This window comes from Acartia tonsa, chromosome 12, assembly GCF_053477335.1.
Source record: "Acartia tonsa isolate MP-2025a chromosome 12, ASM5347733v1, whole genome shotgun sequence".
NCBI classification, from domain to species: domain Eukaryota; kingdom Metazoa; phylum Arthropoda; class Copepoda; order Calanoida; family Acartiidae; genus Acartia; species Acartia tonsa.
The window spans coordinates 35,210,606-35,237,223 of NC_137271.1; the positions used below are offsets into that span (position 1 = coordinate 35,210,606).

General features: G+C 34.8%; 1 protein-coding gene across 9 annotated transcripts in view; it reads left to right on the top strand.

Moving 5' to 3' along the window:
- Positions 1-26,618, top strand: part of Top2 (DNA topoisomerase 2) — a 100,841-nt gene that overhangs the window by 71,922 nt on the left and 2,301 nt on the right. For 3 of the 9 annotated variants that reach the window (XR_013884673.1, XR_013884674.1, XM_080179308.1), the window contains exons 2-46: positions 1,114-1,183; positions 1,788-1,865; positions 2,271-2,382; positions 2,634-2,774; positions 3,788-3,937; positions 4,367-4,470; positions 4,887-4,989; positions 5,439-5,530; positions 6,155-6,299; positions 6,534-6,678; positions 6,914-6,979; positions 7,280-7,361; positions 7,771-7,873; positions 8,683-8,816; positions 9,052-9,106; positions 9,473-9,613; positions 10,155-10,209; positions 10,691-10,763; positions 11,102-11,249; positions 11,621-11,706; positions 12,047-12,158; positions 12,537-12,639; positions 13,406-13,487; positions 14,246-14,410; positions 14,885-14,954; positions 15,461-15,541; positions 16,077-16,175; positions 16,815-16,874; positions 17,351-17,460; positions 17,700-17,883; positions 18,509-18,577; positions 18,934-19,027; positions 19,229-19,317; positions 19,585-19,668; positions 20,645-20,748; positions 21,294-21,455; positions 22,089-22,191; positions 22,716-22,769; positions 23,425-23,514; positions 23,961-24,065; positions 24,639-24,753; positions 25,052-25,159; positions 25,458-25,708; positions 26,156-26,227; positions 26,451-26,498. Coding sequence is in view for 3 of the 9 variants with exons in the window: in XM_080179308.1 (XP_080035434.1) it covers positions 1,831-1,865; positions 2,271-2,382; positions 2,634-2,774; positions 3,788-3,937; positions 4,367-4,470; positions 4,887-4,989; positions 5,439-5,530; positions 6,155-6,299; positions 6,534-6,678; positions 6,914-6,979; positions 7,280-7,361; positions 7,771-7,873; positions 8,683-8,816; positions 9,052-9,106; positions 9,473-9,613; positions 10,155-10,209; positions 10,691-10,763; positions 11,102-11,249; positions 11,621-11,706; positions 12,047-12,158; positions 12,537-12,639; positions 13,406-13,487; positions 14,246-14,410; positions 14,885-14,954; positions 15,461-15,541; positions 16,077-16,175; positions 16,815-16,874; positions 17,351-17,460; positions 17,700-17,883; positions 18,509-18,577; positions 18,934-19,027; positions 19,229-19,317; positions 19,585-19,668; positions 20,645-20,748; positions 21,294-21,455; positions 22,089-22,191; positions 22,716-22,769; positions 23,425-23,514; positions 23,961-24,065; positions 24,639-24,753; positions 25,052-25,159; positions 25,458-25,708; positions 26,156-26,227; positions 26,451-26,498 (4,584 nt within the window). In the remaining 6 variants the exon portion in view is untranslated. The remainder of the gene's footprint in view (positions 1-1,113; positions 1,184-1,787; positions 1,866-2,270; positions 2,383-2,633; positions 2,775-3,787; positions 3,938-4,366; positions 4,471-4,886; positions 4,990-5,438; positions 5,531-6,154; positions 6,300-6,533; positions 6,679-6,913; positions 6,980-7,279; positions 7,362-7,770; positions 7,874-8,682; positions 8,817-9,051; positions 9,107-9,472; positions 9,614-10,154; positions 10,210-10,690; positions 10,764-11,101; positions 11,250-11,620; positions 11,707-12,046; positions 12,159-12,536; positions 12,640-13,405; positions 13,488-14,245; positions 14,411-14,884; positions 14,955-15,460; positions 15,542-16,076; positions 16,176-16,814; positions 16,875-17,350; positions 17,461-17,699; positions 17,884-18,508; positions 18,578-18,933; positions 19,028-19,228; positions 19,318-19,584; positions 19,669-20,644; positions 20,749-21,293; positions 21,456-22,088; positions 22,192-22,715; positions 22,770-23,424; positions 23,515-23,960; positions 24,066-24,638; positions 24,754-25,051; positions 25,160-25,457; positions 25,709-26,155; positions 26,228-26,450; positions 26,499-26,618) is intronic. The other 6 variants (XR_013884677.1, XR_013884675.1, XR_013884676.1 and 3 more) reach the window with 3 other exon arrangements.

Sequence of the window (26,618 nt, forward strand, 5' to 3'; positions counted from 1 at the left end):
CAATTTTACTGGATTAAAAAATACATTCCTCAAATAGCTTTATAAACTCGATATTGTAATAATATAATGCCTCTTTCATTGATTAAACTATTTTATTAAAATTAGGAGTTTTCATTCCTTTGCTAAAATGCACTTCTCGAATTTCATTGTCTAGAGGTATTATAGCTGGAAGGAACCTAACTGGAAAATTTTCTTTATCTATAGCTAGGGAAGGATAGTTTTAGTAGACCTTAACATTTTTTTTCCCATTGTAACCAAATAGTTTCTAATCAGTAAAATAAAGCTATTTCTCATTTTTGAATCTACCTAGTTAAAAAGTTACCTAACATATTTTAATCAACCTTTTCTTTTCTAGCATTTCTTTATAATTGAACAATCTACTCTATCCTTTTATTATTACTTAGAGACAATTGGTTGACCAATTTAAAACCAATCTCTCAAATTCTTCATACTTCTACAAACCTATCCAGGAATTCAGAATATTTGTTTTTATTTACTTTATAATACTTATTATTTGATAATGTTTCGTTTTGTCCTTGTAAGTTAGATTTTGTTTGGTTCAGGTAACTGTCTTGTAAAACTTTCAAATTTACTTTTGCATGTTTTGTGTTCAATCAATCTTTTCCTACGTGCATGTTTTATTTTTTTTTTATAAAAAATTGCAAATGCTTAAATTCCTAAAATCAATTTCAGATTTGAGACAAATATTCTTGAAACAGGTCGAGAGGCAAAATGTCTGACGAAGAGTATAATGGAGGGGGCGGGGGAGGAGGGGAGGCGGCCGCAGCCAAAAAACAAAAGGAATTTCTTGTAAATGTGTTTTATTCATTATCATATTTTTAGATGGTTCAATTATACCCTCAGCATTAGAAATGCTGCGTTTACTTATTTTGTTGAATTATACCTCTACTATTAGGTCGTATGGCTTTTGCATAAATGCATTACAGATCATTCAACAAACTTGTCTTAGCTGTTTTCGAGATTTACCATTCTATAAAAGACAAGTTTAATAGGTATACCTAAATCTTCTTTATTAATACAAAAGACTGAAAATCAACCTACCTAGGTAAATATATTTTTTTCCACAAACACATTAATAACGAGAAAATCTGTAGAGCGACAAGAGGCTGTCCGTAGAAAGAATATACCAAAAGAAAACTCCCCTTGAACACATATTGCTCAGGTGAGTGAGTTTTTTTTTAGCATCAAAGCTCTCAGTGAAATATGTACTTTCGTACGTTTGTCCAACTATGTAACAAAAAACGCACATTTTATCATATCCAAGGCTTAAAATCACCACGCAGACCAATAGGCTAAAAAGCACAACCTAATCGGTTAGCAAGATTTCTAGTTTTGATTGTTACTTAGATTTTAGATACTTACAAAAAAACTAATAGCAATAGTAAAGTACTAATTTGTGTTTTGTTTGCATTTGAATTATATCAATACTAGCGGCTGCGCCCCTAGCATCTAGGGGCTCTATATTCGAAGGGCAGAAAAATAGCCTAAAACCATACCCAGACTTATTTTTAGTAAAATCAAATAGCCTAAAACCATCCCCAGACTTATTTTTAAAAAAATCAAATAACCATCTCAGAGCCTATAAGAGGCTTCACTGTAAAGAAGAAAAGAAGAACTATATCGGTTTAATGGTTAGCGAGATCCTTCGCTACAGACAAAAAAGCTTATTACATTATATTATAGGATTTCCAAAAATAAGTTTTGATTTAGGTAGATAATAATAAAAATCTAATCGCTTGTGGAATTTTAACTAATATTCTTTTCAGACCTGATACCTATATTGGTTCAGTACAGCCAGTCACAGAGCCTATGTGGGTCTTTGAAGATGATTCCATGGTTCACAGGTACTTTTACTCGCCTTACAGTGCAGTGGTATTATATATATTTTTGTGTCAAAGCTACTCCTCAACTCGAATTGTCTGTCTTTTATATAAGGAATTGGGGTAAACATGAATTTCTCGTCATGCAATATTCCAATTTTATAGAGATTATTTATGGTTTAAAGATTCATGGCGGTCTGACTTTGTTTATTTGGTCTAGGTGTCTGTAAAAGATTCTCAATCGGAATAATATTGTAAAACTAAATATTTTTTAAATGAAAAAATGTAAAACTAGTACCTAGGTATTTAAATCTATCAAATGCTTCGATACAAAAACATGCTTTTGTGATGTATTTGCTTGTTTTATCCCAAGCCTTTACATTAAGTGTAGATTTTATAGATATTTTTACCATATACAATTTTTTTAAGGGAAATCACATATGTACCCGGTTTCTACAAGATATTTGACGAAATCTTGGTTAACGCAGCTGACAATAAACAAAGGGACCCAAAAATGGACACAATTAAAATTGATATTAAGGTATGTATGTTTCATTGTTCAGTTCAGATAAAAATATTTATAAAAAAAAAACAAGTATAACCACATCATTTATCATTTAATTAAAGTGAAGTTTTTTCGTCCTACCACATTTTTATGTATTTCTGCCGCTACTTTACCTACAATTTTTGTAGTTAAAACATTGAAATAAGAGAGAAATCTCAGAATCAGCTTTTTGATTTTAAAAGATGCAAGCCTTCACACTAGCACTAATTTTGTTCTTGAATTTTTAGCCGGAAGAAAACATTATCTCAGTGATGAACAACGGCAAGGGTATCCCCGTAGTGGAGCACAAGGACGAGAAAATGTTTGTCCCCACCATGATCTTCGGACATTTACTCACATCTTCTAATTTCAATGACGAAGAACAAAAGGTATAATGCATATTGGGCAGGGTTTCGGATCCGCATTGATTTTTTGCGGATCCGGATCCTTCAAATTGGGTCAGTGCGGATCCGGATGCGGATCCGGATCCGGATCCTACCGGATCCGGTTCCGGATCCTTGACAATGAAAATAAAATCACAAAATTTTTCAAAAATATTTAGGTATTCTTTAATTCGAAGTCAAAATTACTTTTAATTTTCAAGTCTGACCCTAAACCTTAAAGATTGGCTCTCATCAAGAGAATGTCTGAGATTTTATATAAATTTAGGTAGATTTTTCCATTTTTTTCCGCATTTTTTTGAGTCCAAGGATCCGGATCCGGATCCTTGGACCCAAAAATATGCGGATCCTTGCGGATCCGGATCCAGATCCGGATCCGAAACCCTGATATTGGGATGGGAGATTCCTTACTTTAAAGTTACATGATGTCGGGGGGGAGGGGGGGGTGTAAGTTTGACAAATTTGCGTAAACCGTGTGCATAGGCTTAAAAGTAGTAGGATGACAAATTGTGTGTGTAATATCTCGCTAACTGTTGAACCGATATGAATATCTTTTACGATGAAGATCTAATAGTTCAAGCAAAGGTTTATAACTAACTTTTTAGGGAGGGGTAACCCTCAAAAAAACTAAATTTAAACGGGAGGGTCGACTTCCCCTAATGCTTCAAACAAGCATTGCACTCCTAGAGGCCTTTAGTGGCCTAAGACGTTAAATTAATCTCCCACTTAACGTTTATGAAGAAATTCTTTAAAAGGATCCTATTTTGTAAATATTTGGAAGAACTAAAGTTTAAAGATTAATTTAACAAGCATGGTGATTTTCAATATTGCGCCTTTTTTGCTGAGACAATTAAAATACAAATAAATATTGGTCTTTGAATTGAAAGCAACCCTTAATCTTCGAGTAACACATGTCTGAAAACTCAAGTTTTTGAGATGTTCGTTACTCTGATTAAATTTAAATAAAGATTAACTGAATATAATGCGCATTTTTTCCCTAGGTAACTGGAGGTAGAAACGGTTACGGAGCCAAGCTGTGTAACGTGTTCTCCACAAAGTTCAGTGTTGAAACGGCAGACAAGAAGGCCAAGAAAGAATTCAAGCAAACCTGGGGCAAGAACATGAGCAAAGCTGGAGAGCCCAGAATTAAGGTATAAAATGTATATTTTATTATAAAATTGTTATGATGGTGTTGATTATATTATTTAAAATTAGCAACATTTAACTCAACTTATTAAGTTTTCTAAAATGTACCTCTTTGGTTTTAACTGAAATATCAAGATAAATATACAAAGGTTTGGTTGTCTGATGAAACCCAAATAAAGTACCTAAAGTAAACCATTCGTTTTGATCATTGAAATACATAGGTTTAGTTTTTACCTTTTCTTTCTACCTTTATAAAAGAGAAATGTAATGCTTTCTTGTCATTTAAACTATCCCAAAGACCTCTAAAACTATGGTCTCCAAATACTTTTTAAATCACACACTCTAATGTTACTAGGGATATAGTGAATGCTAGCGAATGAAAACTGATCTTATTTAATAAGTCATAAGTTTTGAACTATTTTTGTATCTTGCAGGACTTTTCTGGAGAAGAGTACACTAAAATCACATTCCAACCTGACCTACCAAAGTTTAACATGGAAAAACTTGACACAGATACAGTTGCTCTACTCACAAGAAGGTAAAAACTAGTTTTGAACCAACCAATCTAAATTCAACAAAGTACCCAAAGTTTTAAGCAACATGGTCTCATCCTTCTAAAACAAGGATGAAAGCATCCATTAAAAGAAGTCGGGCGGTCAGATAAACGAACGTTTACAACAAAGTAAAGCATTTATTGCTCAATATTTTTCGAAGTTTGATTTAAAGTTCTGTATTAATATATCCCAAAATAACAATATAGGATGAATGATCAATACGGACTTACTTACATTTCATAGCTATTTTTAATATAAGATTATTTGTAAAGAATAGCCATAAAGGTCCAGCGGTTTGTGAGATCTTTCGGAATAGACATAAATACCGTCAGTTTTATATTATGATTATGGATGTTTATGATTATGGATGTGCAAAATATTAATCATTATATTTGTTTAGAGCATACGATATCGCAGCTTCCACAAAAGGAGTTAAAGTTTTTCTGAACGGTAAAAAGTTACCCGTCAAGAATTTCAAAGAATACGTTGACCAGTTTATCAAGGTGGGTTCTGTTTAATATTAAGTAAAGCTTTTATACAATTAATGTTGTTGTCTACTTCATCAGGGTGTATATTCTGCAAGGGATCCTCTGCTAACGGGGAAAAAATGTGGATGAAGAAGTAAAGAAATGAATACTATTCATTGAATAGTCCTGAAAACATTTTTTCCAATTTTTTTCCTTGGAGGGATAAACAAGAAAAATGTATGGAAGGGTGGGGGGTAAATAAATTACTAAATTAGAGTACTAAAAAGACCCCCCCCCCCCCCCCCCATTGCATTGGGTGAAAATAAATGAAATATTTTGCAGCAGGGGGAAAAAATAAATCTTTACAGTTTACACCCCCTGAGATAAGGTTATTATGAATTAATTTTAGAGGTATTAATCAAATAATACTTGAAAACAAATACAAAATAGTCTAAAATGTTTTAAAATATATTACTCTTATATAGGGAAAAGAGGATGAAACTGGAAACCAAATAAAATGTGTTTACGAGCAGTGCGGTGCAAGATGGGAGGTTGCAGTGTGCGTCTCTGACAAGGGGTAAGAAAACTGCCTAGTTATAGACCCTCCATAGTTGAAAAAATTAAAAATAATGAAAAGTGGATAGTTTTTCTCTTATATTGGGTACTTGGTAGAGCTCGGAATGGTGTGGCATAGTAAGAAAAATATAATTCCCCACCCTCTTGTTTTCAATTTACTCTAAAGAATGATTGTTAAAAATAAAATACAAAGCTGAAAGGGGTAGTTTCACGAAATGCATTTGAACTTAATTTAGTGAACCGCATATTTTTTGCTAGTTAATGGGTTAAACTATATTTATATGGCATATATTTGGAAGAATTTTAATTTTCTACCACGTTGTTTTGAAAATATCAAGACTTGAAAATCGTCTTTTTATGATATATATGCAAATTAATAAGACGATTTTCAAGTCTTGATATTTTAAAAACTAAGTGGTAAAAAATTGAAATTCTTTCAATTGTATGCCATATAAATGCAGTTTAACCAATTAACCAGAAAAAAATATGCGGTTCACTAAATTAAGTTTAAATGCATTTCGTGAAACTATCCCATTTGATTTATGTGCAAATAACGTGCATCAAAGGAATCTTTGTCTATGAATATGTATGGGTCTATAAGTTTCTAATAAAATGTTTTTTTTAGATTCCAACAGATGTCATTTGTAAATAGTATTGCGACCACTAAGGGTGGTAGACACGTTGACCACGTGTGTGACCTTATCGTCAAGGGAATCATTGACAATATTAAGAAAAAGAATAAGACTGGTATGCAGGTTAAACCCTTCCAGGTATGCAATATTTTTTTTAAGATCGAGGCAATACAGTTTTTCTTGAGATGCCATATTACTGTCTTCCCTTATACGATCATACAATTGTTAACTTAATCTTTTCATAACTGCTTCAAATCCGATTTATTCTGTGTTAAAACTGGTTTTCGGTGTTATTTTTCGCATAATTACCTACTTTAAGAAAATTTAATTTAAAGTTTTACCTAATAATAAAATCAAATTATTTGCTTTCAGGTCAAAAATCACTTGTGGTTGTTCGTCAATTGTTTGATTGTGAACCCTACATTCGACTCTCAGACCAAGGAGAACATGACCCTTGTACCCAAGGAGTTTGGCTCCAAGTGCGTTCTCACAGACAAGTTCAACCAAGCGCTTCAAAAGGATTGTTACATTTTCAACTGTTTGATAGATTTTTTGCACAATTTTGGTAAATTTTCCCCTGCATTTTTCTAATGAATAACAGAGGTTCATTTATCTCGGCCACCGCACCCCCCCCCCCCCCCTACATTTCATGTATTTAGAATAGGTGATAAATTATCAATTTAAATTGAAACTATTCTTAAAGACTGTCTTTGAGATCTTACGGAACACAAAATGTAACAATTAAAATGTTTAGTGTGGTATTATTGATTCAGTTATTGCCTGGTCCAAGTTCAAAGCTGATATGCAACTTGCTTCTAAGGAAAATATCATATATTTCTCTTAAATCGAAATAGCGTCGTGCACAGGTTTTTGTCATAAGTGCTCAAAAATTTTATCCTCTCGCTAACGATTTTTTACATACGCTTTAAACCAAAGTAAAGAAGGGTGTATTGAGATTGTAAATTTGAATTGTGGTGTTTCCATCCTATGATTGGTATGATTATTGAGTCTGATTGACTACATATGGCAACAAAAAAAAACTGCTGTCTGACGTATACGCATCCAAATTACCTACTATTGAACGAATGAATAACTAAAAAATATGATGTTTTCCCTGTAGACCAGTGGCAAGAAAACAAACAAACTCAAAGGAATCTCAAAATTGGAAGATGCAAACGATGCTGGAACCAAAAACTCCTTGTAAGTTGTTTTACTTAATGATATCGCAGCTACTCTGTTTCTTTTTCTCAGTACGTTTGTCCTTAAGCTACAGGGTAAAGTTTTGTGATTTTCTCGTCTGAAGTATTTGATTAATCCTTGTTTAAAGGCAATGGGTATTTATATTCTCTACAACTAGGGTTATCCATAAAAAAGAATTTTTAGATGGCCACGAGGTTTTATTATTATTATTTGTATCAATCCTCTAATATAAGGTAGTAAGGTATTTCTGTCTGAAGCTTAATTGCTCAGAAACTGGGTTGTTTGTAATTTTCAGGGAAGCATTTTAGATGTCCTGAGATGGTTTTAGGCTATCCCCTCCTCTCTTAGCCAGAGTAGGGAGCGAAGCAACTAGTGCATTTTAACCTACTTATCCAATAACTAATTTCAGAGGTTGTACCTTGATCCTAACTGAGGGAGACTCCGCCAAAACTTTGGCGGTTGCGGGTCTGTCGTTGGTTGGTAGAGATTCTTACGGTGTCTATCCACTTAAGGTATGTCTTATTTTTATTTTATCTTTGTCATTTATAAATGTTTTAGTTCAAAGTTTCTCTAATAGCTCGACTATCCCATTACCCTTTCCACTCAACTTCCAAAAAAATTGAGAGGAAAGAAGGGGCTGTAGATTAATTTGATAGCGATTTTCCTCGACCTTCCAGGTTATACAGGACAATACCAAGGGATCATAAGGGAAGGACATCCCCCAAATAATGAAAAAAAACTTCCTTACCGTAAATTGAAATTTTAGAATAGTTATTTCTCGCATCGTATTATAAACGACTGTCCTCGGATATAGAATGTATGTACAATTATAACATTAAAAACAGTTTTTTTAGCTCCGAGGTGCCGAAGGCACGGGCTAAAAAATTGGGTTTAATCTTATGATTGTACATTTTTATATTCGTAGAAAGCTGGATATAATACGATGCTAGACATAGTTTTTTCTTATGGATGAGATCTGGTTCCTATCCACCGGATTCGAATGAATACGAGAATAGTTATTTCTCGTATCGTATTATAAACGGCTTTCCGCGGATATAGAATGTACAAATATAAGATTAAAACTGGTTTTAATCTTATGATTGTACATTTCTATATTCGTAGAAAACTGGATATAATACGATGCTAGACATAGTTTTTTCGTATGGATGAGAACCGGTTCCTATCCACCGGATTCGAATGAATACGAGAAAACAAATTCTAGAGGGTTTGAAATTTCTATGTATTTACACGGAAGGATAGTAATATTTGTTCATTTAAAAAGGCATCAGTTTTCATGAAAACTAATCTTGTTCAATTATAGGGTAAGCTGTTGAACACCCGCGAAGCGACGCACAAGCAAATCCTGGAGAACAAGGAGATTAATGATCTCATCAAAATCATTGGGCTACAGTACAAGAAGAAGTATGAAACTATGGATGATCTTAAATCTTTGAGGTACGTTTGTCTACGATTTTTTGACAATAAAAGTTTAATATTTTCCACGGAATTATTCATAAAATGCAAACACTTGTTTTTTTTTAGATATTTTCATGAGACATACAAAACTTTGCTCTCCAAAATGTTTAACTGTAAACGTTTTATGTGGTTTGCACGTCGGTACACGAAGAAAAGCAATATTTTTTCTTTCCAAAACCCCCCTAAGTTTAAAAAAATAATCTGTTTTGTTTAGATATGGTAAAGTTATGATTATGACAGATCAGGATCAGGACGGTTCTCATATTAAGGTAACTAAATTCAAATTTTAAAGGCAAGTCTAACCCCCCTTCAAATTAGGAGCGTAACTAAAGTTTTATTATTTGAGAAGTCCCTAAATTAAACATAAATACGGTACGTATATTTGAGAAAATCACGACACCCTTTACATATGTTTTTATATTATAATTTTGTTTGTTAAATGACGGACCCTCGGACTAAGTAAACTTATATACTGGATGCTCATTCGTATAAAGAATCTTTTTAAAAATTAGTAGCCTACCTTTAATACCAGCCAAAAATTCACGTTTACCAATTCCGCCCTATTCAGTGGGACAGACAGACGGACATTTTAAATTAGAGAGGCTTCGCTACTTTAAAAATGTGTTTTTGTTCAGGGTCTTGTAATCAACTTTATCCATCACAGCTGGCCGGGACTATTGAGGCTCCCCTTCCTGGAGGAGTTCATCACCCCCATTGTGAAGGCCACCAAGGGCTCCAACACCAGCCTTTGCTTCTACTCACTTCCCGAATTCCAGGTTAGAAAAATTTCCTTTGAAGTCCTAGTCTAGCACATATTATATAGGACATACATATAGACATACAATTTAAAATAAATTGAAAATAAGAATTAAGAGTTTTTTACTTTTATATCAGGTTAGAATAAGTGATATATTGTTCACCAGTGATTTTGCATATGAGAACCTCTCCTATGCAGGGAGAAAGCATCAAATTATCGTCCATTGCTTGGATTTTAAGCATTATAAATGTTCTAGACACTTTAATGACGACATTTTTAGTAAAACTCTTTATGTTCATATGCCCCTAGAGGCATCTTGAACTCTTGAGGGGGGGGGGGAGGCGATTTCTCATGGGAGGGTGGTTGTACCCTCCCCTTAAATAGTTATAAACCTTCCCGGGACAATCAATCAATGAAACCTTCCCGGGACCTATGAGAAGCTACCGTCCCTGTTAAGGAGAACCTGATCGGTCCACTGTTAGTGATATCTTTAGGTACAAAAAAGCATACAGACAAACAGACATTTATTATAAGAATTTGAAAGATGTTTATATTACAAGGAATGGAAAGATGCAACTGATAATTGGCACACATACAAGATAAAATACTACAAAGGTATTTATTTTTCTATAAAAAAACTTAGTAGAACTATTAATAAATTATAGGACAAAAATTTGTAATGCCTCATGTGATACCAGCGACTAAGCCTTTAGAAACCTCGAGGGACATTCCCTTCCACAAAATAGGTAAAAACCTTCCCTGGACATATTAAAAGCTTAACTGTGAAGAAGAAGAAACATAGATATCGATTCGGGGGTAAGCGAGATCCTTCGCTAAAGACAAAAAAGCTTACTGCTTTATATAAGAGGATAGGAAACATTGTGATACAAATAGACAATATTAACATAATGATTATGAATATGAGCATACCATTATTCTTATCCAAACTATGCTTTCAATCAACCCCAATGACAACTTAAATCCTCACAAAAAAAATACGTTTTTTTTTCATATAACAAAAACGCTTTTAATTAACCTTTCCTGTTAGTTTTGGCTAATTTTTTCAATATAATATTTAAATTCCTATTTCTCCTAGGTTTGGGTACCTCCACAAGTAAGGAGGCTAAAGAATACTTTGCCGACATGAAGAGACATCAGATTAGATTCAAGTAAGTTGTAGTAACACTTCTGATTGTTGGTCAGGGAGTGGTTCTGTTTATTTCTTGCCCATATCGCGTCATACTAAAGATAGAAATTTCTCAAGAGAGAGAAGGAGTTATGGATTGGCTTAATAGCCAGCACAACTTATTTTCATTATGAAGGGTTTTATTAAAATCATATTGTTTGCCAGAGTTTATAAGAATTTGAGGAAAGTTTAGCGTCCAATTCTTGTCCCCCTGACATTTAAAACTTCTAAAAACCAACTTTGCCTACAACTTTTCCGCCAATTCACAATGGAGAAAAATGCACATTAAGAGATTTGATTCCTAATGAGTAAATTGTGCAGGTACAACGGACCACAGGACGACCACAGCATCCAGCTGGCCTTCAGCAAGAAGGAGATTGAGGGCAGGAAAGAGTGGCTTACCAACTATATGGAGGAGGGAAAGAGGAGAAGAGAGTTGGGTCTCTCGGAGATCTATCTTTATGAGAAGGTTGGTTTGTTGTTTTGACTAAAATGCTTATTGTATGGTATTAACAACTTTAGGGCACATTTCAAGGATGACTTTAGTTATAGCTGGTACCCAAAGTTTTATATAAACGTTATCTCATTCTTTGGCCCCATTTGGTACTTTTATTAAACTTTGATTATGCTTTTTTCAGCTTGTAGTCCAAACTTTAATTTTAGAAAGGGTAACTTTGTGTATCATCAATGGGGATGTATACCAATTTGTCGGCGATTGTCTAATCCTTTACCATCGGGCAAATTTTCAATTTCCTAATTTGCACTATTTTTCTATCACGCTACATTGAAGATGATATCCTGTAAAAATATCTGATTGTTACAAGAATTAATATATTCTAGGACACCAAAGCTGTGAACTATACAGACTTTATAAACAAAGAGTTGGTGCTTTTCAGCAACATGGACAATGTTAGATCCATTCCCAGGTACGCAACTTATTCTTTTTGTTATACTTGCTTACAAACCGACAATTACAGACCTTTTTATCAACAAAGTGTAAAGTTTCATAATGTCATAAAATCTACAGAAAGATATTTTTAGTATGGATACGAAACAGATTAATATCCTCAGATTACAACAGGTTTTGTTTGAGCCATACTGATTCTTTTTTATAGAAAAAAATTAGTATTAGTTTTGTTGGCCCGTGCTATTCCTTGTTTTATTATTGAAATTAGTAGTTATAAGTACTGGAAACCAAATCATTTTAATCTCTTTATGAGCGCAAAGGTACTGTATAATAAGTTTTCCTCATGATTATTTGTTCAGCTTGGTTGACGGTTTGAAGCCCGGCCAGAGAAAAGTTCTGTTCACCTGTTTCAAGAGAAATCTGACCAAAAAGGAGTTGAAGGTCGCACAGTTGGCGGGTAGTGTGGCTGAGGTATGTCATTCATTTATTGGTTAGGCACCCAGAGAGAAAGGGGGGGGGGTATTAGGCTGTAAATTACACATTTATAACCATGTAACTTATTCATTAAACAATAAACTGAAAAACTATTGTTACTTAAGAAATACACACATCCTTCTACTTTTATATAGCTTAAATCAAATAAAAGCAAAATATTTTATATTATTTATTATATTTTATCAAATTCAATAATGAACAAAAAATTTATATATTAATTTTAAGGTAGGAGCCGGAGCCACATCAAAATCAAACGGCTCCGACACCCTGCTTGTCACTGTCCAATTTGATTGAAACTGTCCTTTTTTTCTTCATGAATGAAATGTAAAACTGATCTTTACTTTATCTATTTAGCAATCTGCCTACCACCACGGTGAAGCATCTCTGATGGGTACCATCATTGGTTTGGCCCAGAATTTTGTTGGCTCTAACAATATCAACCTACTTCTTCCCATTGGTAAGTATTTTTATCTTTGGGAGGGATGGGATAAGGTGGTTAAATTATTATTCAACCTTTTCCACTTCAATATGTAATGTATTTTACAGGGGTGTATATTCTACATGGGATCCCCGGCTCAGGGGGGGGGGGGGGGAATAAAAAATAAGTGGTTGGAGGGGAAAAAAATGTAAGAATTAAGAAAATTGAAAACATTTTTTCCATATCCCCCCCTCCTTGGTGAAAAAAAAACTAAAAAAGTGTGTCGTAGGAGGGAAAAAATAAATAAAATACCTAGAGTTCCTTAAATATTTTTCCATTTTCCCACCAACTTGGTGAGAAAAAACTAGGGGGGGGAAAAAAATAAAAAAAATTGTCACCGGGGAAAAAAAATAAATCTTGTGCAGAATATACACCCCTGGTATTTTAAGAAGAAAAAAACACTTATTTGCCTTTAATGCTTTTTTTACTACTAGCGGCTACGCCCCATCCTTAAGAAATGGGAGTGGGTGTTACTGTTGGTACCCTTCCAAAAATTGTTACAAAAATCTAGGACCTATAAAAAGCTATAAGTCAGCGATCATTTTGTACAAACAGTCACACACAAAGATATCCTGTTACTTCGATATAAAACTTATATTAAACAAAAGTAAAAATGCGTTTGAATTAATCTACTCACATTTGTTCCCCATATAATTCAAAACAGAAATAAATACTTAGATTTTTTGGGGGGGGAGGGGGGAGATTGATAATCGGATACTATACTAACTCGAACCTTCATTTGTAGGTCAGTTTGGAACCAGGTTGACAGGTGGTAAAGACTCTGCTTCCCCTCGTTATATCTTCACACAGTTGTCTCGTCTTGCCAGGTGAGCTTCCCATAGATATTAACATAGTAGGAAGGTAAAGCCAACAAGCAAAATAAATCTAAAATAATATTTGGAGGGTTGGGGGGTAGATGCAGATAAAAAAATCTTTTTTAAAAATAAGAGGAAACTACCATATATTTTTTCGGATTAATTCAGTTGATGGTACCTATTAAAATTTTAAAAAAAAAACTCTCCAATTTATTTTAAAAATAAGAAGAGGGAAGCTTCATTCAATTCCTCGACAGGCACTGAGTAAAAGCAATCTCTTTTATTAGAAATAGGGTTGACAATCCGTATCCGGAATCCGTCCAATTTTTGGCCAATTATTGAATCCGAATCCGGAATCCGTTTTTTTAATAGCGATTCCGGATTCTTATTTGGTAGGCTAACGTTAGCGTCTTGAGTTTTTTCTTTCAACTCCTCCTCTTTGAAGGCAAAGATTTTCATCATTATATATTACTTTTAAAATCTGTTTCGATTCTCGGAAGTGAAATATAGAGAACACTAAGAACATTAATTTTTAGGACATATGTAGCACTTAATTTTAATTTTTTTAAAATCCTTTTAAAATATTGCTAGAATCCGGAATCCGCAAAGAATCCGCCACTTTTTTTGACGGATTCTTTAAGAATCCGGAATTCGAATCCGGCCCAAAATTTCGACGGATTGCCATCACTAATTAGAAATATTAATCATAAAATATGCATTTTTTAAATACTCCAAACTTAATTGCAAATAACATTTTTTCTGTTTTTAAGGCACATTTTCAACGAGGCTGATGACGCCGTGTTGAACTACCAGTTGGACGACAATCAGAAGATTGAGCCCGAGTGGTATATCCCCATCCTTCCCATGGTCCTGGTCAATGGTGCCGATGGTATTGGTACTGGATGGATGACAAAGATTCCCAATTATAATCCCAGGTATACTTTTTCTCCAAGTCGTCGGGGGAGGTGATTGGTTCGCATCTACACCCAAACCGCGTCATAACTGAAGATGTTATAACGTTTTATCTACTGCGCGATATTAATAGTGAGAGTAATGTCTTGGCCCTAAACAGGCGCGTCTCATTACCACGAAATGTAAGGACTTCAAGACAAAGATGTAATCATAAAGATATTATTGCTTTGTGGTTGGGACCTACTTTCTTTGTAGAGCATAGGAGAAGGGTAGATTTTCGTTTGTTTGGGTTAGGTTATTGCCAATTGGGTAACCTTGCAGGGTTAGGACTGTCCGCAAGGTTTGGAACAGGAAAAAATTCCCTCTTACTTATTTTTGAAAGTCACTTTGAGGGAAAGAACTAAAAATTCTTGGTTTGAATTCTTAAGATATATCTTTAAAAAACTGAAGGGTCTTTATTGAAAGCGCAGCAACTGTATAAATATTTTATTATCTAGGGAGATTGTTAACAACCTGAAGAGAATGATCAAGGGAGAAGAACCAAAGATGATGATTCCTTGGTTTAAGGTTAGTTTTACTCAGGGCTCGGCAGCCGCGCTTAAACATCAAAAAACCCGCTTGTTATGCAGAAAAAAAAATATATTTAGTATGATGATTTCACTGAGCCTTACACGCGGCTTTCGATCCCTGGTTTTAATCTTTGGGTGTTAAACAAAGATTAAGGACGGAGGAGGATATATTCCTTGTAGCCTTAAATTACTTGTATACAGGATGCTTCATAAGGACATACTTACATTTTAAGACTTTTTATAGAGATACTTGCTTTTTATGGTACTAGAAATCTTTCATTAACTAAAAAATCTGATTAATAGTATAATTTTTTTATATAGAAAGTAGCTAAATCAAGATGTTTTAAAATGACCCCGGCCCCGTACTAATTTCTGGTTATGATTATAGAGTTGCTTTTATTTCCCGATACAGACGAACGTACAGACCGATAAAAAAGAAAATTTTTTATTTTAATATGGGAACGGGACAGTTAGCGATTAAAGATTAATCCTGTTTTCGTTTAGGGATTCAAAGGATCCATCGATTCGCTGGACAGCCAGAAATATGTTGTCAACGGAGAAATTGCCACTCTTTCAGATACAAAGGTACGTTAGAGAGGTCAGAGGTTCGAGTTTGCCTAAATCGCGTCATAAAAAAAAGACGTTAAAAGATTTATATACAACATCCGACATTAAAAGTAAGATTATTGGGAATGCCTTGACCCAAATAGGCGCATCTTATTGCCATGCATTGTTTGGATTTCAAAGCAAAGGTCGTGCAATCAAAGGGTTGGTTTCTGCATTAGTTAAGTCCTAGAAGGTACCTACTACGCATAAAGGTCTGGCCTTAAAATGTTATCCAACCGTTACCAGGAATATTTGATTCTAAATTAAATTATTTTGCCCTCAACTTTTCGTTAAGATATTGTCAACTAACTTGCAAAAGATTCATCTCGTCTCAATTAGGTAGGTAATGGTATGCTCTTTTTGTGTCACTATTTAACTAGAAAAAGTACCCAAAAATTTGAATTCAATAAGTTGTTTTTAAGTTATTCTCTTCTGTCTTGCTGTTTCAATTCTGGATATAAGATTAGCCTAATTTTTCGTAATATTTACAATTGTACATCTTCTTTATAATCAGGTTGAGATCACAGAGCTGCCTGTGCGTACCTGGACATCCAACTACAAGGAGATGCTGGAGGGTATGCAGCAGGGTACTGAGAAGGCTCCTGCTCAAATTCAGGAAATTTTCAAAAATTAACAAATATAGGTTGTTTCTCTATAAATGTCTAGTCGAGTACAGACTCCCCACCCCCAGTCACCCCATTATTAAAAAATACTAACAGGTGGTAGTTCTTTTTCTATGTCCAACTGTTGCGGGGCCTATACCTAGGATGCAATAATCTTGTGAGGCTACCCAGTACTCAATATAACCTAACCTGATCTTTAGAAATAAACTAAAATTACCCCCTGTTTTCACCCGACAAGGAAGTGTTGCGGATCCGCATTGATTGTATGCGGATCGGGATCCTCCAAATTTGGTCAGTGCGGATCCGGATCCTTGACAATAAAAATAAAATCACAAAATTTTTCAAAAAATATTTATTCTTTAATCTCGAAGTCAAAAATACTTTTAATGTTCAAGTCTGAACCTAAACCTTAAAGATTGGCTCTCATCACGAGAATGTCTGATTTTCAAAGTAAGTAAGTAACTAGGTATTTTATATAAATTTAGGTAGATTTTTCCATAAATTTATACCCCAGGATCCGGGTCCGCATTTTTTTGCGGATCCGGATCCTTGGACTCAAAAAAGTGCGGATCCTTGCGGATCCGGATCCACAACACTGGTTTAAAGGTTATTTTGAAAATTGTATTAAACAGGATTTCAAAGAATATCACACAGACAAAACTGTCAAATTCATCATTTCAATGGGCATGGTAAGTTTTTTTTTTAACAAGATGAGGATTTTTCACTATCCTTTACCTGACCAATAAATAAAGTTGTAAGGTTTATTTGTTTGACCGTTTGTTGAGATCTCGCTAACCATAAAGCAGATCTATTCCTTTAGTTTTAGATTATTTTGTTTTATGAGTTGTGTGGTTTGAACCTATGCAGGCTTAAATAAACAATCTAGGATGACAACATCCATAAAAGCGAAGCTCAACGAATCAGACGGACAGACATACGAACATTAATTTAAAACACATTTAGATTTAAGACTTTATAATAGATATTCTTTGCTGTAAAATTGTAAATTATCGTCCTAGTAATCTGTTTTCAAAAAGCCAAAAAACTTTTGTGGTAAAAATGGACATTTTTGTAACAATCATAGAGTTGCCACGCTTTCTTTTACATGAATAATCATGCGAAATTCTAAAAATATACTTACTATTCTAATTCTCTATGTTTATAGGAGGGTATGCGTAAAGCTGAACGTGAAAAGGGTCTTCACACATTCTTCAAACTTCAGACCACCCTCTCCACGACAAGCATGGTTCTTTTTGACCATCTAGGATGTTTGAGGTAATTTTGATCTGCAATATTTTAAAAAGTAACCAATAGAAAATTAATGTTTTAAAAGATAAAAAGAGAAATGGTGTAATAATTCAGAATATCTTGAAAGCAAGGTATGAAGGTCACTTAAAAGATACTAATATTCAAATTCCTTAATCAATTTCTTTACTTATTTTTATTTTTGAATGAATGCCCTTAGAGGTTATGGCCGAAGCCACTAGCATGAATAATTATGTAAATATTTACAGGAAATACGAAACTGTCGAGGACATTTTGCGGGAGTTTTACACCCTGAGATTGGAGTACTATGACAAGAGGAAGAGATACCTGGAGGGAACCCTGGGGGCGGAGGCAGCCAAGTTGTCCAACCAGGCAAGGTTTATCCTGGAGAAGTGTGACGGCACCGTCAAGGTTGAGAACAAGAAAAAGAAGGTAAGATTTATTTCAGTATGGCTTCGAAACTGATTAATATGAACTGGTTCTAAGCCACAATGAAAATTCATGTATCATGTTTCTTATTCGATTGTTGGATAATAACGTTAGGTACTTTTGTTAAATCTTAATAGGTTGGTAAAATGCATCAGTTGAGTATCCAAACATTTCAACCTTTAATTTTATTTTTGTTTATCATTATATATCCTTGATTATTTTAGTTAAAAACAACTGCATCTTACTTTTTATAACGAGGCAGGGTGTATATTCTGCACAAGATTTTTTTTTTTCCCCGGCTACAAATTTTTTTATTTTTTTCCCCCCCTATTTTTTTCTCTCCAAGTAGGGGGGAAAATGAAAAAATATTTAAAGAACTCTATATTTTTTTATTTTATCCCTCCTACCACACATTTTTTTAGTTTTTTTCTCCAAGGAGGGGGGGAAATGGAAAAAATGTTTTCAGCTTTCTTAATTTTTACATTTTTTTCCCTCCAACCACTTATTTTTTATTTCCCCCCCCCCCCCCTTAGCCGGGGATCCCATGCAGAATATACACCCCTGTAACGAGGTTAGGCGGATTATTGTTTCTTAAAGACCATTTAGTATAATAAATCTCTTATTACAGGTTATGATTGAAGAGTTACAGAGGCGTGGATACGACAGTGATCCTATCAAGGCTTGGAAGAAATCTCAGGTAACTAAAGGGATATAGGGATGATTGATATTAAATTCATTCTTTTGTTTGGCTTGGAGTTTAGGCACCAGAACTAAGGCAACTGCTTATTTTGGCCATTTTTTAAAACGGATCATGTAAAAAACGTAGTTTTTCCAAAAAGTTTTGATCTCAGATAGGTTAATATTAGACACCTAAAAAACATTGATTTTAGCTTATACCCGTCTGAGGTCAAATCTTAGTATTGCCCTTTGGGAAAAACTTAGGTTTTTTTTATATAAAATCCTATAAAACTGTAAATATTGAGAGGGGGCGTTTTTAAGTGCGCTTAATTATAGTTTTAACTATCTTTGTTTTAATTGCCTGAATATATTAAGGCTACCGACGACGAAGAGGCTGGAGCCGCTGACGAGTCCAAGGAAGATATTGAGGAAGTGTCCGCTGGTGGTCCCGACTATGATTATCTCTTAGGTAACTTTGTTATACTAAGGTAGGCAAAACAAGTGAGATTGGCGGTTAATACCCCACCCCTCCACATACACATATACACTTTTTTGTTTTGTTTTTAATTAGCCTAAAATTAGACGTTTGTGAGATATTACGGGAATTTAATACAGACAAACATCTTTTTACTATTATATTGATTTATTTCTAACTAAATGTCTGTTCAAGGTATGAAAATGTGGAGTTTGACCCAAGAGAAGAAGGAAGAACTCCTGAGACAGAGAGACAACAAACAACAGGAGCTCAAAAATCTTCAGGTATTGTTTTTTTATTTAACAAGATAAAATTCATCCAAGGGCCAATATGAAGCTTCCCATGTATAGGTAGTGCAATAATATTTCAACACCCCCACAGAAAAAAAGCTCTAATCTGAAAATGGCTCATAACTTTCATGGGACCAGTAGATAGATATCGTGTAAACTAACAGACTTTGCTCTAACCGCAAGATTTTTGGGAAAATACACGACACACGTAGAAGACATCCTATTACTATAATGTTACGATTGTCATCGTTGTTTATTTAGGCCAAGACAAAGGAGGATCTTTGGATGCACGACCTGGACGAGTTCATGAAAGCTCTGGATGAGGTCGAACAGGAGGAAATCAATGTAAGTTTTTTTTTGTTTGTTTGATTAGCCATAGTTTCTTAGGGTTTGGACCTAAGACTCCTAGAGTATGGTGAGACACTTTTGTATAGCCACCAGGGCCAGCTTAAGCTCCACGTTCAAGTATGACTTGACACGCTGTCTCATGAGAGCTCCTCGTTATTGCCTCACCCTCGCCGGTTTTGAGTATGGCATGTGTCCCAGATTAAGTCACCGTATTGAATGACACTCTCCTCTGAGCCTGGGATTAAGGGAAGTGATGGTATCATACACTTGATTATTAGGCATCCAAACTACCTAACAATCTCCCTTCCAACGCAACTGGGGGAGGTTGCGTGAATACACTTTGGAGAATTCGAGACATGTTGTGATTGCAACATGCATGGGTTTGAACTCGAATTATCATCACCGTAACTCAGTGCAGTACCACAGAGCTACGGCGCCCCCGTAAGTAGTAAGTAGTTTTTTCAGTGTACCCACTCATTGATTTCTGAAAGCTGTCGTCAATTTGGAATGTGTAAACCCTGATTAATCTATATTTCAAGTCACGTTGTATGGATTAATATTCAATTTAATAATCCCTGACCGATGACCGTAACTTCAAATTTTAGTAATATATTACTTAAGTCATATTTATTCGACAGTCGATCACCAAAAGCAAGTCTAGAATATTGTTTCCCGTGTATTGCTTCGAAACCGATTAATATCCGGTGGATTAGAATCGGTTCACATCAATTCTGAAAAATTTTATCCAGTTTTCTACGAATATAATTGTACATTTTTATATCCGTGGAAAGCTGCGTATAATACGATGCGATGCGCTGCGATAAATAACTATTAAGGTATGGCCCTCATTCTTATTTATCTTCTGACTTAATTGTTTCTGCTGCTTTGTATGTTAGCCTGACTTATTGTTAAAACAGACAGATAAACATCATAATTAACATTTAGTGGTGAGCTTATAACAACAAATTTTTAGGACGATAAGGGAGATGTGGACAGCAAGGCAGCTAATAAGAAGAAGGGAGTGTACGGCAAGGCCAAGATGAAGCTGGAGGCGCTGCCCAGCCCATCTGCCATCAGGTATGAATATCGGAGTCCATCCGTTAGTCAGTCATACTGTACAGATAGCTCTTTTCTAGGCACGTTAGAATTGCCTCATTGATTTCAAACTTTGTATGATGATTCCTGTGACAGGTTAGTTATAATTTAGAAAGCTTTGCAAATTAATTATTGTTAACAGAAAGTCTACGCACATAGAAAGTATGCTGATTTTTAAGTTTGATATAATTTGCCTATTAATCTAATTTTTGGAATGATAAACATTTGACATCAAGATAATAAGATATTAGAGCTTCGAGATTAAAGATGTTATTATCCTTGTTTTATTTATATATTACCGTCTACGCCCCTAGAGGCCTGTATTTTAGATATAAAAAGGGAAAACAAAATATCTAGTAGTATTTTTTTAGGGGGGGGGTGGTGGTAAAACCCTCCTCCAAAATAGTTTAAAAACTTTCCTGTAAAGGAGAACCATATCGGTTCAGCGGATAGCGAGATCCTTAAGTACAGACAGCAAATCCAACACAAATCATGTTACTTTATTTTAAGGATATATTTTATTACAGAGTTGTACCACGTATTGCGGACGAACTGAAGGTGAAGGTCGCCAAGGCCTCGGCCGCTGCCGCCAGAAAGAAGAACAAGGACAGCGACGTGAAGAGGGTGAAGGCTGAGGATGATGAAAAGGATGAGTTTGATATGATGCTAGAGGACAAGGCACTCAACAAGTAAGTAAATCATTATAGCCAGGGATTTTGAGGGATAAGACAATGGACAGTTAACTGATTCACTTACCCAATTATGATAACAAATTTTATTATTAATAGTTTTAAATTATTGGTTGAAACGTTTGAATACTACTAGTTTGGAAGCAACCAATCAGAATTTAACTAAAGTACTAAAAGTTTTTGGTTAACCGAATAAGATAACGTGTTTATAAAACTTAATTGCAATTTACAATTTAAAACTCAATGTCACTCCCTTTCCTGATAATAGCTGATGCATTTCATAACATTCTAAAACAGGCCGATTCATAGGTTTTATTGTACAACAAAAACTGATAACAGGCATAACTTAGTAATAGTTATTTCTCGCATCGTAATATTAACAGCTTTCCGCGATTATTTTAGGGAAATGTACAATTATAGGATTAAAACTATTTTTTTAGCCCTTAGATGCCAAATCACGGGTTTAAAAAAAATGGTTTTAATCTTATTATTGTACATTCTTATATTTGTAGAAAATTGGATATAATACGATGCTAGACATAATTTTTTCGTGTGGCCGAGAACCGGTTGTAATCCACCGAATATTAATCGGTTTCGAATAAATACGGGAGTATAACTATCTTTTATTTGAAGATCTCTGGGAGAAAGAATAGGGGCAACTCCCGAGAAGAAGAAGGTTAAGCAGACCAAGTTGACCTCACACTTCCCCAAGTCCACATCTCCTAAGTCACCTAAGGTATATAATATATTTTCTTAATATTAAGGGATAAGACCGTTTCCGATAAATTGATGTACATTCTTATTTATGATACAACCTAACAACTACACCTTCTTTAAATAAAATAAAAATGGTTGAATAGATTAGAAACTTTCTGTAACTCACTCTGTTGATTCCAGGGGTGTATATTCTGCAAGGGATCCCCTGCTACAGGGGGGGGGGGGGGGGATGAAAAATATGAGGTTGGGATAATAAAAATAGAATACCTAAAGAGTTCTGAAATTTTTTTCCGTTTTTCCCCCTTCCTTACTTGAAAAAAAAACAGCAGGAGGAAAGATCAAAAAATTGCAGCAGGGGGAAAATAAATCTTGCGCAGAATATGGGCCCAATTGAAAGTCGGTACAGGGTTCTCGGGAAAAAGTCATACAGTTACTTAACCGTTTCCCTTCTCTGGTGTTTTGTTCTAATACTCCGTCTATCTATAAGTTTTATTTGGCCGATATTATTATTATATTGTTTTAAAAGTAACATTCTTGTTAAAGGAGGGTAAGAAAAAGAAAACGGCTAATCCATGGAGCGATGATGAAGAAGAGGAGGTAAGTTTTTTTTCTCGTATTCATTCGAATCCGGTGGATAGGAACCGGTTCTCATCCCTACAAAAAAAAACTATGTCTAGCATCGTTTTATATCCAGTTTTCTACGAATATAAAAATGTACAATCATAAGATTAATACCAGTTTTTTTCGCCCTGCACCTCGGGGCTGAAAAAACTGGTATTAAGCTTATAATTGTACATTCTATATCTGCGGAAAGCTGTTTATAATGCGATGCGAGAAATAACTAGTATTGCTTTGAAACTGATTAATATCCGGTGTATCAGATTCAGAACCGGTTCTCAGCCAAACTAAAAAATTATGTATAGCATAGTATAATATCCAGTTTTCTACAAATATAAAATATACATTCATAAGAATGTTTAGCCTGTGCCGTCGGCATCTCGGGGCTAAAAAAACTGGTCTTAATCTTATAATGGTACATTTAATATCCGCGGAAAGCTGTTTATAATACGATACGAGAAATAACTATTTCAATTTTTACCATGAATTTTAAATAAACATTTATTTTCTGTCCTTTTTATTTACGAAAATAAGTTTTATTAACGTTAAATGGATTTTAGCAATAATTTATAATTTCAATTCTTCTAGTTTATAAGCATAAACGTCACTGAAAGCTAATCTCATTCGTGTATAGGACGTGGATGATGTGAGTGACTTGTCGGATGTAGATGCTCCTATAATTCCCAGAGAGAAGGCAGCTGGCAGCAGACGGGCCGCTGCACAGGTACAAGTTTTTACTTTCGATAATCCATCGTATTTTATTACATGAATTTAATTTTATTGATTTGTTTTCTTTGTGCATAATATGTTGCCATTGATTGTTAATTATACTATACATATTCATCGATGCTTTACCGCAAAGTACTAATTAAGCAATGAACCTCCTACCTTAATTTGAAATATATTTAAAATAATAAAGGACATTAGTTTTTCTTATGCTTATACCCTCAACACTACGGGCTACCTATGAGCCAATGTAACCTAACCTAACCTGACTTATAAATGAACAAAAATTACACCCCCTCTTTTTTCAATTTATATCAAAATAAGGAAAGGGAGGTTCTGTGCTTAATAAACGAAAATAGTTCTCCATTGTGTACATTTGGTCCAAATAACGACAAAAGAGCTAGACTGATCTAGTCACTTATCCTTGTTTGTTTTCTGTTACAGGTTAAAAAGTACAATCTTGACGAATCTGAATCCGAGTCGGACAAATCTGATGATTTGTTCGATAATGACGGTGTTAAGGAAAGCACTTCTACAAAGACTAAACAGGTATTGTTGTTTTTTCTTGTGGAAAATGACTGCTTAAGATTTAGATAGGCTGATGTAGGCTAATTTCGGACAGGTATGAACTATGAATTCTGGTATAATACAATAACCCAATGTCGTTCGATGCTCCAATGTGACTTCACTATTACTATGAGTTGTTTTTCGGGTTCTAATGTGATTGTAAGCATATAACGGATAGGTTTTAATCTATATTGCTAGGACTTTTCAAGAGAACCTCCCAACTCTTATGCTCAGAAATAAATAACAGGTGGACAAATAGGTCATTTTTAGGTAACAACTCATGGGTTTTTATTCTACACAAGCTTTATTTTTTCCCCTGCTGCAAAAAAATTGTTTTTTTCCCTCTAGTTTTTTCCCCATTCAACATATATTTCTTGTTTTTACCCACAAAATTAGGGTGGAAATTAAAAAAAAATATTTTCAGGACTGCTTATTTTTTCACCCCCCCTTCCCCCCCCCCTCTTAACAGGGACACCCATGCAGAATATACAACACCCCTGTAAAATCTGTAAAGGAAGCTTTGTTTAAGTTATTGAGATTAACATTTTCATCTAGATAATGTCTGACAGTGACGATTCCGATAATGAATCAAAGAAATCATCACCGCCCGCCCCCAAAGCCAAGCCCACAAGTAATGGAAGCAGCAAGCCCAATGGTTCAGCCGCAGCAGGTAAGGTTTAGCAGCTGTCGAGCTCGAGTCCGGTTCTCGTTTAAAAAAAAAAAAAGTCCGTCCTAGAAATACATTTAAAATTTACCCCACGATCCTATAGACATAGCTATTTGTTTGAATATTAGAGAAAAAAAAACATTTACTGATAAAGGTTTTGCAATCAAAGTGATAAATAAACAACCACCCCCAATTCCTCGTTTCCATATATTTTTTTAATTAAAGGGGAGGGGGTGTCGTTTAAGATAAACCGCTCTCAAAATTAATGTTACCCCAACAGCCATTTTTTTTTTAAATTTAGGAGCCGCTGTAGCGGCTGCAGCTGCCAACGGACATAGCAAGAAGAAGAAAGCGGCTGACAGCGACGAAGAGGATGATCCGTTTGTAGTCAGTGATTCGGATTCTGAAGGTAAGTTGAATATGAAAAGTATAAGTGTATATGTATAATCCAGATAACTACTTGGCTCATGTGGTGGGGATCCTTTTGATCTGCTAGCAAATTTCTTTCTGTTCGTTTTTAGGGATTTTGCTGTGTTTTACTTTCGAAACTTAGCTGATTTCAAATACCCAATACAAAATCGACAGAGTTACATATAGCTTAAGCCCCCTTCATTCTTTTACTTTGATGGTTGAATTAATAATGCTTAACTGACTATGAACCACTTAAGGCCGACAGTTACAATAATAAATATCTTGTTTCTATTTAGACGACTTTGCTGCCAGAATCAAGGCTAAATCTGCCGCCACTAAAAAACCAGCCGCCAAAAAGCTCAACAACGCCGATGACCTGTTTGACTCAATGTTAGGAGAGGAGGATAAGAAGAAACCCGCCGCCTCCAAGCTGCCGGCAGCTCCCAAACCTGCCGCTAAACCGGCGGCTGCCAAACGGCCAAAAGTCACCGATTCTGACTTGGATGATATGGACAGCGACGGCAGCGCGGATTATAAACCTAAAAAGGTAAACAAACAGATTTGTAATTTTGGTACTTTTAATCAAATTTTTTACTTGGCCCCAGCCTTTAGGGGAGGGCAGGGGGAGAGCCTGGACAGGTAAAATGCTTAATACTACTTAAAGATATCTATGAAGCTTTCATGAAAAGTACAACCAATTCTGATTATCAAATTTAAGACCTTAGCCTCAGACCCCAAAAAACCTTACTACTTTTTTATTTTATTTTAAACGTTAATATATTCACAATTCATAGTATAGTAGGTATAGACTATACAATATTAAGGAAGTTTTAAATGGCTGTTCCGATTGGTCTATGATTTAAGCGAAGTTTCTTTTATCCTTTTTCTGAGCTCTAGGCCTGGAGAGTAGGGGTTCATTTGCTTGTTTTCAGTACAACACTGCATGTTTGAAATTTTTTAAATCCGCAAATAAACAATGACGAAAACATTTCAGACAACTGCAGCCAAGAAAAAGAAGGCAGATTCCGATTTTGATTCCGAGGATGATTTCAAGCCCAAAAAGAAGGTTGGTTACAACTCTTTTGATGATAAGCAACTATTATTATTGAGCCTTGAGAAGGAGGGTGAAGCCAAATTGAGGTTGGGAGAGGGTTAAATATTTCTTAGGTCGAATACATACTAAGGTACCCTCAAAATACCCCAAAAACTTTTAAATACACCTTAAAAAGATGTGATACATATGGACGTAATTGTCCCCCCACCGTGTTTCAACATAAATTTTGATTTAGGAAGAACAGGTGTCCTGCGATAATGCAGGCAATACCTCACACAATAAGGTATCATCCGGGATATAAGAATAGGACTTTGTACGATAAATATATTACGACAGTGGAAAAGTTTAGCTACTAACATGGAACTCATTTATTGGTCAGTTCGATCATCTAGTAGGAGGGGTT